The sequence below is a fragment of the Hemicordylus capensis genome, chromosome 1 (genome assembly GCF_027244095.1).
Source record: "Hemicordylus capensis ecotype Gifberg chromosome 1, rHemCap1.1.pri, whole genome shotgun sequence".
NCBI classification, from domain to species: Eukaryota; Metazoa; Chordata; class Lepidosauria; order Squamata; family Cordylidae; genus Hemicordylus; species Hemicordylus capensis.
Window position 1 is genome coordinate 370362140 of NC_069657.1, and position 20817 is coordinate 370382956.

The following is a 20817-nucleotide window of genomic DNA, read 5'->3' on the forward strand; positions in this document are numbered from 1 at the left end:
TGCTCGCTCGCTTATCTTTCGTGCCGCCTTCGGTTAATGACCCCTATGTGGATCACATGTGACGGGGCAATATTGTTCCCTCATGTACACGTTTCTAAGGCGACGACAGTACATCGCTAGTGCTGTATAATGCAACCTCCTGCTTTGTTGAATTCAGTAGGAGGCAAAGCGGCAAGCAATATTTGGCTCCCACTGAAGGTGGTTGCTAACTGGTTCATTGACCCATCGAGAACAAACAGAAAGGAGTGTGAGGGACACACCCCGAGAGTTGCTCCTAGCCATAGTTTAGTCGAGTAGGTGTGCGCAAGCGCAGTGAACGTTGCATTCCTGTACTACTTTCTGTCATGGGCAGACTTTGTTTAGTAAACGTGTAAAAACAAAACAAATAAAAAGCAGGATGTCCATGGCGAGCAGTTGCAGTGCGATCTTAACCTCCATTTGTTTAGAAGTGAATACTGCTGAGTTAAACGAAGCAGGGGAGGAGCTGTAATAATGCAGACGTGCCCTGCGTCGGCAGCCACAAAGCCGCCGAACTCCTCCACTTAGGGCTCGGACCGCCAGACACCTCCTTCGGCGGCTGGCCTGGCTCTCCTCCTTGCATCAGGCAGGCTCCCGAAGGAGGCGACCAGCTGAGGCGATGGTCCCCTCGCGCTCCCTCCTTCCATCCGCTGGGCTATCGGTGGCTGGCAGCTGTGATGGGGTCCATACATGCCGGGCTCCTAGCCGATGCAAGGAGACACAAAGCCAGATCAGCTGCCCAAAGAAGGTGGCTGGCAGCGGCGATAGGCACCGTGCGCCTTCTCCCTGTATCGTCCGGGCTCCCGAAGGAGGCGTCCGTGATGGGCCCCGTGCGCGCCCCCCTTCCAGCGGCGGGGCTACAAGGAGGAGGTACAGAGCCAGGCCAGCTGCCGAAGGAGGAGGCTGGTAGCGGCATGGGCCCATGCGCCGCCTCTGTGCATCGTCCGGGCTCCTGAAGGAGATGGCTGGCGGGGGCAATGGACCCCTTGCGCCGCCTTCTCTTTGCCAACTGAGAGCCCAGATGATAGCAGGAGGACGCACACGGGGACAGCCCAGCTTTGGGCCTCCTTGTATCTGCCGGGCTCCTTCCCCATCGGCTGGGAGGAGTAGCTATAATCTAGCAGATGGGTTCAAAGAATCCGCCCTGCAGCTCCATCCCTCCTACCTTCTTCATTATCTTCTTCACTCCAAGGGGCTGCCCGGGAGGAGCGAACATGCCCCTCTCTCTTAGCTACGCCCCTGGGGAGGAGGCTGGGTAGAGCTGTGCGAATGGGGAGGACACGCTGCCACTGGGGGGATGCCGTGGGGACAGGGTAGACTGTCCCTGTCGTGAAAATGTGTCCTCTCATTCCTCACTATGCCCATGTGTGAAACGGTATGCCCAAAAAGAAGTCCCAACAGTCGCGAACCCATTTTTCCGGCATGGAGATATGCCGGTGGGGAAAGGTTAAGCCGTGGAATTAAATCGTGCCGAAATACAGCAGAAGTTACAAGGACCTGGGTGTGGTGGGGAGAGGAGAAATTGATATGCTTTTGAGAAATAAGTCAGATATATTTCCATAGCTTCTTAGTAAGCGTGTTTAGGGTCGCAGCCCTTATTACTGATATCTACGTTATTCTCAGCAATTATAAAAGGGGATTTGGGAAATGAAGGAGAACAAATAGAACCTTATCTTTTGCTAGTTTCTAAAAATTAAAAACACGTAACAAGTAAATTAGTTCTTAATATGAGGGAAGTAGTAAAGAGGTCTTTCACAGTTGTTCGCAATATTTCGCCTGCATTTGTTCCCCTCCCTTGTGGTTCCCAGAGCATATAATCCTCTTAACCTCCCTTCCATGGGGCCAGGAGCAGACACATTATAATAGGACAACCTACTTCTTCCTATCATTTCTGCGGGGAGGGGGTGGTCTGGATGTATGATGTTCTGCACTACAGCAAGTGAGGGCAAAACCAGGGTAAGGCGACTGCAGTATGAGCTACTGAGCATGCGCTATGTCACCGGTCTCAGTTCCTGATTTTACACATACTTTGCTTCTTCAAAACGTTTTAGCCCATTATAGCGATATCTGTTCCTCCTTGCGTAATCCTAACCCCGGCTATTGCCCGGTCACTTCTACGTTCGGGGGTAGGAAAACCTCGCCATAAGTAAGGGCAAAACAAAAGGCAAGCGACCTCAGCTGCCGCTACTGAGCATGCCCACGCAAATTAAACCTACTCATCAGCGGTAGCAAGGTATGGGTTTCTTACCAGTGTGGAATTCTTGTGCTACACCAGACTGGTTGTTGATACGTTGCCTAGCAACCGAGTCCCTAGAAGCTGTTGGTGTTAGAAACAGGCAAATATTTCCCCTTCCCTCCTGCTCCTCCTCCTCCTCATCCTGAATCCACACAGAAGACTGCGCAGGGGCTAAGCTGGGGGGTTAAGGGAGAACTGATGCAGGGGGGCAGAATTTAGGAGGAGGGCTTTTTTCCCCGTTCTCCTCCAGCTGTTTTATTTGTCAGTGTTTATTTCAAATCCCTCCTCCAACAGCCACCTGAGGAGATGGTGGCAGAAAAAGAGGGCTTAAGCCCCCACAAAGACAGACCCCCACAACTGCAGGAGCCACTGCGGCAAGCAAAAAGAACTAAGAAGCAGCTCAGCGATGGATTCACCATCAAAGCCATGATGAAAAATACTGTGGTATGTGTGACTCCCGTTACCAGGCTTTCAGTTCCTTTAGTTTCACTGAAATCACACTGCAAATGAATGGGCTGACCATTGTAAGGGGTATGGCACAGTCAGCATGACAATTTTATGTGGGCATGATTTGCTTGCCATTCCTCCAAAATGTCCTCATAAGGAAAGTCATTTAAGTTGCACTTTAACCAATCACCATTATGTCACCCTGTCCAAATGTCTTAATTTATTGCACCAAATCATGCTGTTGCAATCCATCATCATTATACGTTGACATCATGACAAACATTTGTTAAAACATATCACATAAAATAGGTATAATAATTTAGGTCTATAGATTATCTCTTCTTTCTCTGTACTTAAAGACTATCTAGTTTATTTAAAAATCTTGCTGGTTATTTTAAACAGGGTGCGTTTGAGGTTTATTTTGCTTTGTTTGCAATTTACTCATAATTAGAATCCCCCATCTGTACGTTCAAATCCTTTATTTAAAAAAAAAAAATTCATATCTTTAATTGAACCAGAGCTGTCATATCCAAGACAAGTTCTATTTTTCACAAAGGTTTCCATTCAAATTACTTTTAGGCTTATCATAAATTAAACATTAATCAAGTTTCTATACTTTTATTTAGTTATTTCACCACTTTCTCATTTGAATGATATGAGAATATGCATGCAGATATTTATTTTTTTCTGTTCAAACTAAGCTTTCACAAAGTTGGGCAAAATATTGTGTGCATCTTGGAAGGCACAGTGGCTTAATTTTTAAAAAAATATTTAAGTCAAACGTGTTGGTATTTTGAACAAAATGTAGGGATCTTAATTACTATTTCTCATTTAAAGCCACTCATTAACAAGGTGATCCTGAAAACCCACTCCTGTTTTTTTGCAAGTATGTCCCTTAGACAGGCCACCTAATGGCACAGTGAGGAAATGACTTGCCTAGTGAGCAAGAAGTTGCTGGTTCGAATCCCCGCTGGTATGTTCCCAGAATATGGGGAAACACCTATGTCGGGCAGCAGCGATATAGGAAGGTGCTGAAAGGCATCCTCTCACATTGCACGGGATGAGGCAATAGTAAACTCCTCCTGTATTCTGCCAAAGAAAACCACATGGTTCTGTGGTTGCCAGGAGTCGACACCGACTCAAGTGCACAGCTATGTCCCTAGAGCTTACTCCCAGGTAAGTGTGCATAGGATTGCAGTCCAAGGAATGCTTAGTAAGAAATTTCTTTCTGATTTCAGTGGATCGGTGTATGAACACAATTGTGGTCTGTCTTTATGTATTTACTATGTCTCCCATTATGCTGTTCTTATTTACTGTAACTCTTATGAGGCAATCCATCCACAAACCTACTATCCTGTCAGCAGCCCCCTTATCTCCAGCCATAAAGATCACTGGCTCCAGTTTTGCTGGACATATGATGTGAGATGCTCTAGTGTTGCCAGACATATTATGATGCCAGACATATGATGGGACAAATGATGTTTCATGAATGTATGAGAATGAAGGGTCCTTGTATGGCCTGCTTCAAACATAACACTAAATCATGGTTTAGTGTTATGTGAATGAGCCTTAGAGGAATGTGGGCCTGCTGGCTCCCTCTCACACAGGGTCAGAACCAGAATCCAAGGGGGCCCTGGGGCAAAGCCCTATGTTGCATCCCTGCTCCCTGCCACCATAAGGCACACATGTGGGTACACACGCACACACGACTCCCCACTATTGCCCAGCTGCTGGCAAAAGGGGAGCAGATGGATGTTTTCTGTCTGTTCCAATTTTACTTTTCATGGGCACCATCACGGGGGGGGGGGGGCAGCAAAATGGGAGCATCCTGTGCTGCTGTGCTTGACTTCCATTCAGTGAGTCTCCCCATTGGATGCTTATTTATTTTATTGTTGCATTTTTGCCAGGTTATGGTGGGCAGCAGCAGCAGATGCTCTTCTCAGCAGCAGCACCATTTTAATTTTTCCATGTCATGACCCTCTAAAGGGCCATGGAAAATATGAAATAGTTCATTCACTGCAGGGCGTGTCCACTGCTGCTCCCTACCGTTGTGCTGTAAACCAGGGCCCAATAGGGAGGGTTACTCGGCCACAGTAGGCAGTATTGGACATTTCCAGGGTCAGAACGTTTAGTGACTCAGAAGTGGGCCCTTCAATGGGCATATGCCCCACCTGGCCCAGTTCTGATGTCATCCTTGCCTCTCGTGTGTGTGAGTACAAGAGCAAAAATGTCTGTTTTCACTTTAGGATATCAAACTAGGATATCAAATCACAGTTTGCCCTCAGCTAAAAGAAACTAGAGTTAGAACAAACCACACTTGCTGAAATTTGTATGTAACTGGAAACTGTGGCTTGTTTTAAGATAGAGCAAAAGCTTGCATTTTTTTTCCTTCTCATGTGAGAAGAAGGGGGGGCAGGAATATGTGAGCACTTTGAGATCATTTATATAGGACTAAACAATGGTTACATCTGAACCAGGTCAATAAGGCCTTATTTACAAGATACAAGAGAAGGCTTTCTTAGTATAAAACTATTTTTTGTGGCAACTGCTTTCAGGAGGGCCACAGTACTGGTTCCCAGCATGGCCAGCAAATCTAAAGCAAAAATTTGTGTGAGAGAGTGTCCTGGATTTAATTTACTGTAAATTAAACAATTAAGTAAAGGTTTCTATATGCAGCAGAGCCCATGTCTAATCTGCAACCTTCAAACCATTTACTCAGGAGAAATACAACTAAAGTCAGATTGTTTTGAAATATGAGATTTGCAGCTGTGAGTAGCACTTCACAATCTATCAATTTTATAGCTGACTTTAATATGACTACTCTGTTACAAATGGATTGATGATTTGGAGGCTTAGCCGAAGAGAAGCTTCTGAGAAAAGCTTCTGCAAATATTTCAGAATTCAAGTCCCTAGAGGAAAGTTTGAAGAGTCTGATAGAAGGTTTAAGGATTTTATAATAGTTTACAAATACTTCCAGTTCCTGCCTCAGATACGGTGTTTGTTTGTTTGTTTATTACAGTTCAAAACTTGTTGTATAAGCAGTTTTATGGCAACTAGGTTATGGGGAAACAGTATCTCATTGTGTTAATATACCCTCCTCTTCTGCCGGCAATTAGAGAAATTGCATAAAGTTTTTAATGTGCATTTTTAAGGTATAGTGGTTGTGATTAGAAGAAATTCAGGTTTGCTATAATACGAGTAGATCAACTATATTGTCCAATACTTAAACAGTGTTCTTCATATCTTCTATCTGTATATTTAATTCTCTAAGGCATATCTGTGGCTAATCCCATGTGTGACAGCTCTCACGTGAGTTCGGAGAGCTGCTGAATAAGCTAGCCACGGGACGGGTGGAAGGGAAAAAATGGCGGCAGTGGCTGGCCAGCGGGGTGTGGGGGACGGCACCGAGAAAACAGCGGCAGTGGGCAGAAGAATGAGGTGGCAAAGGGTGGGCGGGAAAAGAAAGAGGCAGCAACGGTTGGGTGACAAAACAGCAACGGTGGGGGTGGGGGCACTGTGACAGGCAACAAAATAGAGGCTCAGATGCTCTGTGCCCAGCCCAGCTAATTTAAAATATTTATTGAATATTCTTAGAGGAATATAGTAGCAGAATGCTGTGAAAAGCAGCAGTTTCTCCCAATAGTCAATGAATCCTTGATATATTTGACATTCATGCAAGCATGTCGTGTGTGTGATGTGCACGCACACGCATGCGCGCACGGCACTTCCAGTCACTTCCGGTCAGGGAAACAAGAGGGTGGCAAGGAGGTATGCTGGCACCCTTCTGGACTATTTATCCACAGAGCACCAGAGGGGGAAGCACAGTGGGGTGGTGGTGTAAGTGCACCCTCCCCCATCCTTAAAGCCACCCCCACCCCTCCGTTCGAACCGGTTTGAGCACGGGGGTTCCAAACCTGTTCGGCATTCTGTTCTTAGAATAGAACGCTGAACAGATTCGTGCACATCCCTACACTCTAACAAGGATTGCCAGATGTTGTTGACTGCAGCTTCCAGCATCCGCACTGCAATGGCCTTTGGCTGGGGGTTATGGAGTTGTAGTCAACAACATCTGGGAATCCCTGTTAGAGGGAACACTGATTATGTCCCAGGTCTTTGGAATTTGAAGCTAGAACAAGCAGCAAATGTATAGTTTCTGATGTTCGAAATGAAAGAGTTCTTGTTGAGAGATTGTAAAACGTAACAGAATCATAGAATATTAAAGCTGGAAGAGATCTTGGATGTCTTCTAGTCAAACCTCTTGCTTAGTGCCAGAAATGGCTACAGCATCCCTGTAAGATGGACCTTCAATCTGTTTGAAAACCTCTAGTGAAAGAGAGCCCATCACTTCATGAGGCAAACTGCTCTTACAGCTAGGACATTCTTCCTACTGTCTAGCTTAAATCTGGTTCATAATTTCAACCCACTGATTCTGGTCCTGTCCTCAAAGAGTAATGAAGAATAAATTCACTCAATTTATGTGACAGCCCTTCAGATTATTTTAAAATGGATATTTGAAAAGGGTCTGTCACAGGCAAAACATACCCAACTCCAACCATTCCTCATAGGGCTTGGTTTCTAGGTCTCTCTCCATCTTCACTGACCTCCTCTGAATCCATTCCAGTTTATCAATGTCCTTCTTAAATTGTGGTGCCTAGAACTGGACACAGTATTTCAGGTAAGGTCTGACTAAGCCCCCTTTGCCTTACCCTGCCAATGCACTCAATGCATCCAGTCTGCTTTCTTGTACCCCTGCTAACTTGGCAAAGAGGCACCTTTTAACATGGTGGTTCTCTTTATTTAGCAGGGGGAGAGTAACTGGCCCTATCCACCCCCAGCACAGCACCTCCAGTCACTGTTGCTGGTGTCTATCTTGTGTTTCTTTTTAGATTGTGAGCCCTTTGGGGACATGGATCCATTTTATTTATTTATTATTTTTCTGTGTAAACTGCCCTGAACTGCTAATAATAATAATAATAATAATAATAATAATAATAATAATAATAATAAAAATATTGCTGGTGATCTGGACACTATACCTCTGTTAATGGAGCCTAAGTTTGCATTAGGTTTGTAGCAGCTGCATTACACTGCTGGCTTGTATTCAACTTGTCCACTGAGACACCTAGGTCCTTTTCTCATGTACTGCTGCCAAGCCAGGTCTTCCCCATCCTGTACTTGTATATTTGGTTATTCTACCTAAACACTTTTCATTTTTCTCCACTGAAGTTCATCTTGTTGGTTTTGGCTCAATTCTGTTGACAGCAGGGGTGTAGCTATAATTGAGTAGATGGGTTCAAAGAACCCAGGCCCCCTGGCTCCTGAGTGCCCCCCAGCTCCACCCCTCCCTATTTGTCTTCATTATTAGGGACGTGCAAATCGATTCGAGTACAAATCGATTTGTACCTGAATCTACCTGATTCGGGCAATTTAGAGAACAAATTGCCACTGTGGTCCATTGACTAGATTCAGGTCCAAATCGAATCATTTTGAGATTCGGATTCCTCCTATTATTTTCCCCAGATTCCCAGCTTTCATTTTTTAAAAAAGCTAAGCTTGTAGAAGTGGAGTTATGGAGCAAAATGTGTGGTCACTATTTTTCAAGTGTTTGGATTCTTTGGTGTATAATAAACTTCCCTCATAATGAATCCTTATGAGGATTCATTACACACCTTCATTTCTTCTATTCATTTTGACTGTTGGGCAGTGCTAACTGTCAACTGCCATGTGCTAACTACACCCCCCTCCCACCTGCAAGGCAGTGGTGTACTACTCAGTTTATGTTCTAAGAATTTTTTCAAGTGTTTAGACTCTTTGGTGTCTCATAACCTTCCCTCATAATGAATCCCTATGAGGATTCATTACATACCAAAGAGTCTATAAACACCTCAACAAATCCTAAAATATAAACTGAGTACCCAGTGGCTTGCAGGTTGGGGGGTAGTTGGCACATGGGATACCACTAATTCCCCATCTCCACCGCAAAGCAGTGGGGTCAAAATGAACAAAGCAATGAAGGTGTGTAATGAAGACACCAACAAATCTAAACAGTTCAAAAAATCCTTTAAAAAGCTGAGTACCCCAGTGTGTGTGTGTGGGGGGGTGATACATGGTACTTGGCAGTTGGTACTGTCCAATGACAGCCAAAATGAACAGAAGAAATGAAGGTGTATAATGAATCCTCATAGGGATGCATTATGAGGAAAAGTTATTAGACACCAAAGACTCTAAACACTTCAATATTCCTAAAAAATAAACTGAGTACCCCACTGCCTTGCAGGTGGGGGTTGTAGCTGGCACATGGCAGTTGAAAGTTGGCACCTTCCAATGACATTCAAAAGGAACAGATGAAATGAAGGTGTGCAATGAATCATCATAGGGATTCATTATGAGGAAAAGTTATTATACACCAAAGAATCCAAACACTTGAAAAATAGTGACTGCACATTTTGCTCCAGAACTCCACTTTTACAAGGACTAGAGATTAGTTTAGTTGTTTTTTTTTTAATTAAAGTTGGGGATCCATGTTAGGGTTAGGATAGGGCAACTTGGAATCTCCATTATTTCCTATGGCAGAAATATACAAAATCAGTTAAAACTTAAAAAAAAAAATCATTAAAAATCAACCAAGTGCCCCACTGCTTTGAAATTTGGGTGGTGGGTGGCACCTATGGGGGTCTACCCACCACCTATATTTGTTGTCCCTAGGATATTTATAAGTGGTCTGAATCAATCCAAATCAGATTGGATCAAATCCCATTCAAATCTGGGGTGATTCAGGTGATTTGATTTGGGCACAAATCAAATTTAAAAAATGATACGTGCACATCCTTATTCATTATCTCCCTGACCCTGAGGGGCTGCTAGGGAGAGGGGTGAACATGGGCTCCCTCTCCCATAGCTATGCCCCTAGTTGACAGTTAGGATGTGATTAACAATCTGGTGTCTCTTCCATAGGTATGCAGTGCTCAGATTTTCCATTGTCAAAATAAAGCAGTGAAAGCATGATTAAGTTAGTGGCTGGCATATTCTTATTGTAGTTTTGATACTGTAATCTTACTATTCTGAACAAACACAAAGGGGTGAAATTTACTTAATTATGTGACTTTTTAATGTTAGATATTTGATTAGAATATAGATAAGTTGTTCACCTCCTGAAAACCTTCATTCTAGCAGATGTTTTCCATCACAGGTAAGAGCCCGTGTGTGTGTGTGTGTGTGTGTGTGTGTGTGTGTGTGTGTGTGTGTGTGTGAGAGAGAGAGAGAGAGAGAGAGAGAGAGAGAGAGAGAGAGAGAAGTGATAAGCAATGGATTACCAGAGCCAGCATGGTGTAATGGTTAGAGTGCTGGACTAGGACCAGGGAGACCCGAGTTCAAATCTCCATTCAGCCATGAAACTAGCTGGGTGACTCTGGGCCAGTCACTTCTCTCTCAGCCTAACCTACTTCACAGGGTTGTTGTGAAAGAGAAACTCAAGTATGTAGTACACCGCTCTGGGCTCCTTGGAGGAAGAGCGGGATATAAATGTAAAATAAGAAGAAGGAGAAGAAGAAGAAGAAAACCCAATTAGACTAGTAAGGGGAAATATAGTCCAGAACGAGTCGCATGGTATAAAAGCAGCCAGGTCACTGGGCTGAGCAACAGTGGAATTCAGCTCCTATGTTCCTTGTGGCAGATCACTGCCTGCTTTTGTCTCATCACTACCACCTCCAAATTGGCAAGAGCTGGGTCTGACTGTGGGAATTCAAATAATACCAAGCTTTATTTTAAGAATATATTTCAGCCCCTATGCCTGCTGAGTGCTGAGATAAGTTTTTAAATGTGATAACAAAAATTGCTGAAGGAAGGAAAGGAGTAATAGGTTTTTCAACTCCCATTCCATAAACCAAGTGTCTCACCCATGTTTTCACAATAACAGTAAGGGTTGGCAGGTCCTTGCCCTGAGACCATGCATCCAACTTTAAAATGTACATTAAAATACTGAGTGAGGCAGGGGTTGCCCAAGCCATTCTGCTGCCTGAGGCAAAGGCCCCCTTTCACGTACACTATACAACAGACTCAAGTGCAAAACCTTTCTTGGACTACATCACTTAAATGCTTCTCTATCTAAAAACATTTCTCAATCACACAGAAAAGCAGCATATGGTGGTGGTGGGTTGGCTGGGGTGAAGTTCAGTCCAGCACTCTTCCTGAAATACGTGTGGCGGGGCGGGGGGGAACTTCTCCTTTTTTGTATTGGGGTTTGACAAGGGGTGAAAGAATATTCAAACATGGAACTTTACCCCAGCCTGAAATGGGGAAATCCAGGAAAAGCTTTATTGGCTCCAACAATGCTGTGTTGTTGGTCTTCTATCACTTTTGCCCTTACCTCAATTGTTGGTGTTTTTATATATATACTGGTAGCCACTGTAAATTACCAGTGCAAACCTCCTAAGCTTTCAGGTCCCCCCACCCTTCTGTTAAAAAGCATGAACACTTTTCTAGTCACAACACAGCCCTAAAATACAAGTCAGAATGTAAGTAAGTAGGGGGAGAAAATAGAGAAGCTATTCAAATTCTCTCTCAGACACAGATAAGTGGATAAATAAACCTTCCTTGCAAAGAAAGAACATAATTACCTTGCCAACAGGTCTATAAAAAGTAAAACACACACCAACTTAGTATAGCACAGATGGCTTTAAAAGAATATTAGACAAATTCATAGAGGACAAATTCATAGAGGCCTGTCACTGGCTGTGTGGATCCTCCATGTTCAGAGGCAGTATACCTTTGAATACTAGTTGTAATTCAATAAATTATTCAGATTTTCTCTCAGACATGTGGACAAATAACTTTCTTCATACAAAAATAATTACCTTGCCAAAAGGCCCATCTGAGAAGAAAAAGCTTTGAACTTTCAAGCAAACTAAACAAAATCTTTTAACTACCACCAATTTGATTTCAAAACAGCAGTACAGCATACAAGTAATTATTCTGGTTTCTTCGTAGTTAGAGGAAGGCAAGCACCTCAAGGCTAGAGGAGAAAGATAGCTTTTAAAATAATTTTCTGCAGTCTGTTTTACAGTCTTATTTTGATGCAGATGTATAAAAGAGAACACAAAATAATGTCTTTTTAGTGAGGAAGAGGGGAATGCATAATTGTCAAGTTTTGTAGAATCTGTCCTTTGCAGAGAGTGAAATCACTTTCAAGAGTTTGAGTATTTTATTCCTCTGAAAGTTTATTAAACAGAATATATGTAAATGATCTGTATATGAGCTGTTGTTATACAGATCATAGGCAAAATTAAATATGAACAACAAATATTTATATACCGCTTTTCAACAAATGTTTCCAAAGCGGTTTACATAGAGAAACAACAAATAAATAAGATAGATCCCTGTCCCCAAAGGGCTCACAATCTGAAAAGGAACATAAGATAGATGCCAGCGACAGTCACTGGAGGTACTGTGCTGGGGATGGATAGGGCCAGTTACTCTCCCCTTGCTAAATAAAGATAATCGCCACATTAAAAAGGTGTGTCTTTGCCCAGTTAGCAAGGGTTAACTGGTTAAATATGAAGTGGTATTTCTTATCAGGAAATTCCTCATTCTATACACAAGGATGCACGTAGACCTTACCCAATGAAGAATTTCATATTGTGTCCAAATTAACACACACTTAAGGCTTCAATACTAAACAGAGTTACTAAAGAGTAAGTGCCATTGAACTTCAGGTTTCAGCCTCAGATGAACCTTGCACAATCCTGTGTTTAGGATTGTGCTGTTATTCTCGAAAATCAGTTTTTTCTTTTTGACAATGAAGTTTTTATCTTGCAAAATAGATAATTAAGCGTTCTCCATTTTCGCACATGTAAAGGAGATATTTTGATTTTTAAGATATAATGGGCATTTTATTCTGTTGCATTCTGAAACCATGTCAGTTCATGTTATCACAGATCATGGTGAGGGGATGCTAAGTTCTTTGTAAAACTGTACATCTTTTCTGTAAAGAAGGAAGCATTAAAACATACTTCAGTATGTACTATATGAGAAAATGCAGCCTTCAGAAATAATGCTTCAAGGAAAGAGTTTGTTTTTATTTCAGATAGGCTATAACTGCAAGCATTGAGTTGTATTTCCATCATATTAGTGTCCTTACACATACACTAGCAAAGAGCAGTTTGGAAGGACTGAGATACAGAAGTTCTTCTCATGATCCGTGAGAAGAGCTTCTGTTGGGCTTAGCTCGCTCTCCCCACGGACGAGCAGACACTCGTTGCTGGGTGGCTGGATCGGCTGCCCACTTGGCTGCTGGCTCAGTCACAGAGCCCGCGGGGGCTATGGGGATCGGGGGTTGCACAGCCCCCAGGAGTCCCAGGATGCCCTGGGTGAGCATGCAGGGCGTCCTTGAGAGACCCCCGAGCCTGGGAGGCTGCTTGCAGCCTCCCAGTTGGGGGTCTACTCATTGACACACGAGCAAAAAAATGATCATGACACATGATCGCTCCATTTACCTCATTTAAGGGGAGGGGGATTTAATGAGGCTAGCTGCCGGGAGCTGTGTGGCTCCTGTTGCAGTACACGGTTGCCCACAAGCGGGCTGGGCTCCCTTGGCCTTCTTTTGGGCGATCATGGGAATAGCCTGACAAAGTGAAACTGCATGGAATCTGGATGGTCAGGAAAAGATAAATCAGCTTACATCAGTCTGAAAAGTTGCTTTTTAAAATGAGGAGACAGGAAGAAGCTTAGGTGCAAAGGCTGCACTGAAACAGTTAGAATTATAAAGGTAGAAGAGTTTTTTGGGTTTTTGCAAGTGACAGGGAAGGGAGGACAGAAAGAAAGTAAGTGGGTCCCTGCATGGAAAGGAAAGCAGAGAGGGAGACTTGTTGCAAAGGTCTAAGAGAATTATTAATATGCAGTATGCTGAAAACAATCAAAGCTTACATTCAAGTGGAAGATTAACAGTAACAACAACAAATATTTATATACTACTTTTCAACAAAAGTTTCCAAAGTGCTTTACATAGAGAAATAATAAATAAGTTGGATCCCTGTCCCCAAAGGGCTCACAGTCTAAAAAGAAATGTAAGATAGACACCAGCAGCAGTAACTGGAGGTACTGTGCTGGGTATGGATAGGGCCAGTTACTCTCCCCCTGCTAAATAAAGAGAATCACCATGTTAAAAATGACTTATGAGGTGGCAGTGTGCACAGCGAAAAAGAGATTCTGGTCTACACGCATTGCGGCTGTAGGTTCACGCTGGGCGGAGCTATCCCATTATGAGGAGTTTGGTTTCTGCTCCTACTACTTCCAATCAGTCCCCGGAGTTGCTCTGCTGTGATGCCTTTAATGGGTTCTTTGTGAATAAGATTTCCTGTATTCGGGCTGACTTGGACTCCACTATTTCTGCAATGTCTAAGGAGGAGGTGTCCAGCAATCCCTCTTGCAGTATTAGATTGGATCAGTTTCAATCTGTGACTCCTTAGGATGTGGACAAGCTGCTTGGGGTGGTGCGGCCTACCACCTGTTCTCTGGATCCTTGCCTGACTTGGCTGCTTCTATCTAGCAGGGAGATTGTTGGAGATGGCCTAGTACATATAATAAATGCATCGCTGAGGGAGGGTAGGGTGCCCCCCTGTCTGAAGGAGGCAATGGTTAGACCACACCTAAAGAAGCCTTCTTTGGATCCCTTAGCGATGGACAGTTACAGGCCAATCTCCAGTCTCCCTTGGTTGGGCAAGGTGATTGAGAGGGTGGTGGCCGACCAGCTCCAGGCAGTCTTGGAGGAAACTGATTATCTAGATTCATTTCAAACTGGCTTTAGGGCTGGCTATGGGGTTGAGACAGCCTTGGTTGGCCTGATGGATGACCTTTACAAGGGAATCGACAGAGGGTGTGTGACTCTGCTGGTTCTTATGGATCTCTCGGCAGCATTCGATACCATCGACCATGGTATCCTTCTGGATCGCCTGGGGGAGTTGGGGATAGGGGGCACTGCTTTGCAGTGGTTCCATTCCTATCTCTCAGGTAGATTCCAGATGGTGGAGCTTGGTGACAGTTGCTTCTCAAAACAGGAGCTGTTATATGGAGTCCCTCAGGGCTCCATTCTGTCACCAATGCTTTTTAACATCTACATTAAACCGCTGGGTGATGTCATCAGGAGGTTTGGTGCTGGGTGTTATCAGTATGCTGATGACACCAAATCTACTTTTCCTTTTCATCTTCAGAAAATGGCACTCATTCTCTAAATGCCTGCCTACAGGCAGTAATGGGCTGGATGAGGGATAACAAATTGAAACTGAATCCAAGCAAGATGGAGGTGCTCATTGTGGGGGCTCAGAATCTGAGGGGTGAGTTAGAACTTCCTGTGCTGGATGGGGTAACTCTCCCCCAGAAGGAGCAGGTGCACAGCTTGGGAGTACTCCTGGACCCAGGCCTCACCCTGGTATCTCAGGTGGAGGCCATGGCCAGGAGTTCTTTCTATCAGCTTTGGCTGATTCGACAGCTGCGTCCATTCCTTGAAGAGGATGACCTCAAAACAGTGGTGCATCAGCTGGTAACCTCCCGGCTTGACTACTGCAATGCGCTCTACGTGGGGCTGCCTTTGTACATAGTCCGGAAACTTCAGTTAGTTCAGAATGCGGCAGCCCGATTGGTCTCTGGGGCAACCTGGAGAGACCATATTATGCCTGTTTTGAAACAGTTACACTGGCTGCCGATATGTTTCCGGGCAAAATACAAAGTGCTGGTTATTACCTTTAAAGCCTTGAACGGCTTGGGTCCAAGATATCTTAGAGAGCGCCTTCTTCTACATGATCCTCACCTCATGTTAAGGTCATCTGAGGAGATCCGTCTCCAGTTGCCACCGTTTCGTTTGGTGGCCACTCAGAGGCGGGCCTTCTCTGTAGCTGCTCCCGGGCTGTGGAATGCACTCTTAGCAGAAATTCGCAATCTTAATTCCTTACTGACCTTCAAGAGAGCCCTTAAAACCCATCTGTTTGGCCTGGTCTTTTAGGATTTTAATTAGTTGTAATTGTTTTAATGCTAACCTGGTTTTCAGGGTTTTAATTGTTCTGATAGTTTAATTGTTTTTTAAGATGTTTTAAATTGGTGTTCATATTTATATTTCTGTTTTAATTGTTATTGGTTTTAATGGTTTCTGGTTTTAATTGTAAACCACCCTGAGCCATTTCGGAAGGGCGGTATAAAAACTGAATGAATTAATGAATAATTAAATAAATAAAAAGGTGCCTCTATGCCCAGTTAGCAGAGATGCAAAGAAGTAGACTGGGTGCATTGAGTGCATTGGCAGGGCAAGGCAAAGGGGAATTTTCTGAACATTAAAAAAAAGTATAGAGATGGTGGGTAAATCGGCAGCCTTGGGTATTGGCCTAGCCAGTTTAAACCAATGGCAAGTATCACGGCAGGAGGAGATCTGCAGCTACAGCTGCTCTGAACTCTCCCTGTCTGGTTATTTCCTCATGACCTCAATTTCCTCTTCCTCTCCATGCCCAAACCCAAATACCCCCCTTCCCCCTATTACTTGTTCTACTCTGCCCTCTCGTTCCATAGTTCACAGGATGATGCTTTATAACAAGTCAGACCACTGGTCCATCTAATTCAGTACTGTCTACACAGACTGGCAGCGGTTTCTCCAAAGTTGTTGGCTGGAGACTCTCTCAGCCCTATCTGTAGATGCCAGGGAGGGACTTTGGAACCTCCTTTGTGCAAGCATGCAAATGCTCTTCCCAGAGCAGCCCCATCCTCTAAGAGGAATATCTTATACAAGCGGAACCCGCACAGAGCATCTGTACGACAGTACACTCCTGCCCCATTCCCCACTGCCCTCCATCCGGGCCCCGCTGCCGCGCCTCCTCCTTACCGGGAGGCAGGTCATTTTCTCTCCCTCTATGTGGTGACAGGCCATTTTTTGCCTGGCTCCACTGCCACTGTGCCTCTTTCTCACTGGGCGGCGGGCCGCCATTTTCGGCTGGGCCCCTCTGCCACCGCACCTCCTCCTCAGCCCAAAGGTGGCCCCCTCCGCCACTCGGCTCCCTCCCTACTTCCCTGCCAGCCATTTTCGGGCAGCTGTGCCACTACCGCTGCCGCGTCGCCTTCTAAGCCCATTGTCTGTCCTGACGCTGAGCAGCAGCTCTGCCGCCGCCTTTTCATTGGTCATAGCTGCAGTGGGAGCAGGGCTTGCCAAACATCCCCATGCATCCCCTTGCATCCCCACACAGTTCTCTACTCAGTCGGCCGTAAGAGAATTAAATATATAGTTTGCTCACATAGGCCTCCCATTCAAATGCAAACCATGGCAGACCCTGCTTAGCAAGGGGGACAATTCATGCTTGCTACCACAAGACCAGTTCTCCCATAATTACTGGGAGACATCTCTGGGCAGAGAGAGCGCAGACTGTAAGGCACTGCTCAGCAGCTTCCTGCTGCTGGCTCCACCCTTCTCTCTCTTGCTCTGCCTATTCAAAATACAGAGGGCAGGGAACAGGGCAACAGGGCATTACTCAAACCAATCCCTCTCGCTTCATGTCACTGTCTGCCTTTTGAAGAAGCAGAGAGAGGACACTGGTGAGGATAGACGCAGTGGCAGGCCAAGTGAAACGTTGTGTCCCCCCCCCCCCCATCCAGGAGCCTCCAGTCCTTCACCATATGGCTTCACTCTCCTTTCAGAAGAGAGAAAAGAGAAGGGAGTGCTCAGGACACTCTAGCTAGAGCATCTTCCACTTCCAGGAAGAAGGAAGAAATGACAGAAGCCAACCCCACAGGAGTAGCAGCAATGTCTGCACAGAACACCTGGGCCAAGAGGGAAAAGACACACAGCAACAGTACAAGAAAGGACAATTGCAGCAAGCAGGCAGGCTCATGAGTAGGTGATGCCCTCTGCCCGCTCTCCTCTGATGCCTGGGGCAACCGCCTCACCCCACTTCTTGGAAGGGCTGCCTCTGGAGTCAGGATATAGCTTCTGGACTTTCCATCCTGTTTCTCCACCATTCCTCTTACTGTTTTCTTCCACAGTTTTCAGGGGCGCAGAATAAGATTTCCCTAACCAGATTAAGCAGCAGAGGTGGTTAGGCAAGGCAAGTGCACCAGCTGAATTCCTCTCTCTCTCTCTCTCTCTCTCTCTCTCTCTCTCTCTCTCTCTCTCTCTCTCTCTCTCTCTCTCTCTCTTAGCTTAGGTTCAGGATCTGCTGAAGGCTTCCTATACTTCATGTTCCCACTCAATTTATACCCTGGGTTTGGTGGTGGGGCAGGGAGTATATTGCAGAGATTGGTCAATTTAGGACGATCAGATATGAAAAACTGCAGGAGCAAGGTTTTACCCTCTCTGTCTACAAAGATGATGCGTAAAGCTTCTCAAAGAAGTGTGTAGGAAATGAGGCTGCGCTGAACCATGTATAATGATGTTTTCCTTTCTGAGTCAAAGGCCAAACTTCTTATTTTTAAAAGTGGAACAATTGCTGGATTGACAGGCTTTACTTTAGCTAAAAGCTTTCCTAACATGTTATTTCACCAGCTAAACTAGTATCGGTAATTTTAGGAGTTGTTTGTTACTGTGTTGGTTTTGCCTTCTTGGGAGAACAGGGAGAGAAGGGCTCTTAAAAACATTTTAAGTGTCATAAATAATAGCTTGACCCCAGGTAGCCTATTTCTACAGTAACTGAAACTCAGAAGCTTTCAGAGGTTAGAATATGTGGCTAAAGTATTCCTGTTCAGTACTTCTGGTAGTGAAGATCTTAGGCAAGATGGAATGGTGTTTAGAGTGGTAAATGTGCCAAAAATTTATTGTTGCCAGAGCTTTTAGACTAAGAGAATCTGTAGGATATAACCAACAATATGTATGAATTGTGGATTTGGGGTTGGATGGGAAAAATGTGTTAACCCCATCATCAAGACTGGAAAATAGGAAGCTGCCATATACCGAGTCAGACCATTGGTCCATCTACTCAGTATTGTCTACACAGACTGGCAGCAGCTTCTCCAAGGTTGCAGGCAGGAATCTCTCTCAGCCCTATTTTGGAGATTCCAAGGAGGGACCTTGGAACCTACATTTTCTTCCCAGAGCAGCTCCATCCCCTGAGGGGAATATCTTACAGTGCTCACACTTCTAGTCTCCCATTCATAAGCAACCAGGGTGGACCCTGCTTAGCTAAGGGGACAAGTCATGCTTGCTACCACAAGACCAGCAGTCCTCCTCCTCTTCCGCTTTGGCTCTTTTCTGGATTCACTCTGATATTTCACTGCTCATCCATTGCTCCAGATAATGCTGAACATAATAATGTACAAAATGTTGGGTAAAACTTCTCATGCTTTGATTCACTACGATGCTCACCAGAGGCGTATCAAGGGAAAATAGTGCCTAGGGAAAGCATTGAAATTGCGCCCCCTGTCCAAACATCTGACACCCATCTTTCAGATAACTTTACCATAATATCAGCTGAAAAATACAAGTCAAGCTCGTTAATCTTTTAATATTTCAAAAACTATTTAGCAGTGGATGTAGCCAGACCAAAAAATGCTGGAAAACTACGAATTTCAGTATGCTGGGACTCATGAAATACCCAAATACTATGTGGAGGTGTACTTGGAAAACTAAACAGAAGTGCCTGTCTAATTCTCTACTATTCAAAGACAAACTCACAATTAATAGCCATATTATTACAACATCACATTTAACTCACTTATCACAAGAAGCAAAGTAAGAGCAAATGAATACAATCCTAGCTCATAAGCTTCAGCTCAGTATTCACAACCCCTGATTCTCTGTACATAGTGCCAAACTAAATATGTGTACAGTGACTAATATTATATTAATTTAAAAAAAATTTTTTTTACCTGTAGCCCCTTTGGGGGGCTTCCTAAAGGCCATGGATGGGGGTCTGCAAAGGTTCCCCCTCCCCCCACTGGCCTCTAGACTCACAGGGACCATTTGAGCATATGCAGTGGCCATTTTTAAAAATAAATTTTGTTTTTAAAAAATGGCTGCTGAAAACAAAATGGCCACTGCGCATGCTCAAATGGCCTCTGCGTGGCCTAGCATGGCCTAGGGCAGGGGTGGGGAACCTTGGCACTCCAGCTGTTGTTGAATTACAACTCCCATCATCCCCATAATTGTGGCTGGGGATGATGGGAGTTGTAGTTCAACAACAGCTGGAGTGTCAAGGTTCCCCACCCCTGGCCTAGGGCCTCACAGAGGCCATTTGAGCATGCACAGTGGCCATTTTGTTTTCAGTGGCCATTTTTAATTTTTAAAAATGGCGCCCCCCTTCAAGTGGCGCCCAGGGCACGTGCCCTGCCTGCCCCACCCTAGATACGCCCCTGATGCACACGGCTTCCCCAGCTGAAAAGCCCTAACCCCAAGAACTTGGGAATAATATTAATCATCCACTTGGGAATGAGAAAGCAGAGTCCTAGATTTTTTCATTTTCAAACTAGATAGGACACTCAATGATTCCAATCCCTCTGACCCAACACTTTTTAAAGGAAACAAAAGCAGCTTTGGAAGCTGTATGTTTAAGTGGAAGAACAGCAAGGAAGGGACTGTGTAGCTCTGCCTTTCCGATACGTTTCTGTTACTACTACCCCTATTTCTCACCCCCACCCCCATGAAGGAAACGTTCCTTCAGTTGGAAAAGCAGCTTGGAAGTAATTATGAACAATAAAACAGAGGGGAAGGGGTTAAGCAGTCTCTCCCCCATCACTCCTCTGCTCAGTCTCTCAACTTCCTGAGGCTGCCTTTGATTACACAATGAGTGAAGAGGAAGATGCACGCTACTACATGGTACATATAGATTCTGCCTCTCCTCTCTCCAAACAAGATCTGCTGCAGGGACTATGGACATTTTCACATGTGTGAATTGAATTGTTTTTCAGGGTCTCTCATTCTCTTTGTGTTGATATCTGATAATTGTCCATGTGGAGTGGGGGGAGAGTGTTCTAACAAATACATGTTTTGTGTTTGCATTACAAATTCAACTGAAGTAAGACCAGCTTTTAGCCATGTGTGTGAAAATGTTATTTAACTGACACTGTTTATACACAGCCCCAGCTTCTGAATGAACAGCCTCACTCTGGGGCAGTGTGCACAGCACCTGTTTGCATGCATGTTTCCTGTATGTACAGAG

The 20817-nt window shown here is 44.6% G+C and overlaps 1 protein-coding gene across 5 annotated transcripts in view; it reads left to right on the top strand.

Moving 5' to 3' along the window:
• The first annotated feature begins 2134 nt into the window (after nt 1-2134).
• Nucleotides 2135-20817, top strand: part of PACRG (parkin coregulated) — a 387264-nt gene continuing 368581 nt past the window's right edge. Inside the window, exon 1 of one of the 5 annotated variants that reach the window (XM_053295419.1) lies at nt 2135-2698. In XM_053295419.1, coding sequence (XP_053151394.1) covers nt 2561-2698 — 138 coding nt within the window. In that variant the 5' untranslated portion in view covers nt 2135-2560. The remainder of the gene's footprint in view (nt 2699-20817) is intronic. The other 4 variants (XM_053295394.1, XM_053295403.1, XM_053295414.1 and 1 more) reach the window with 4 other exon arrangements.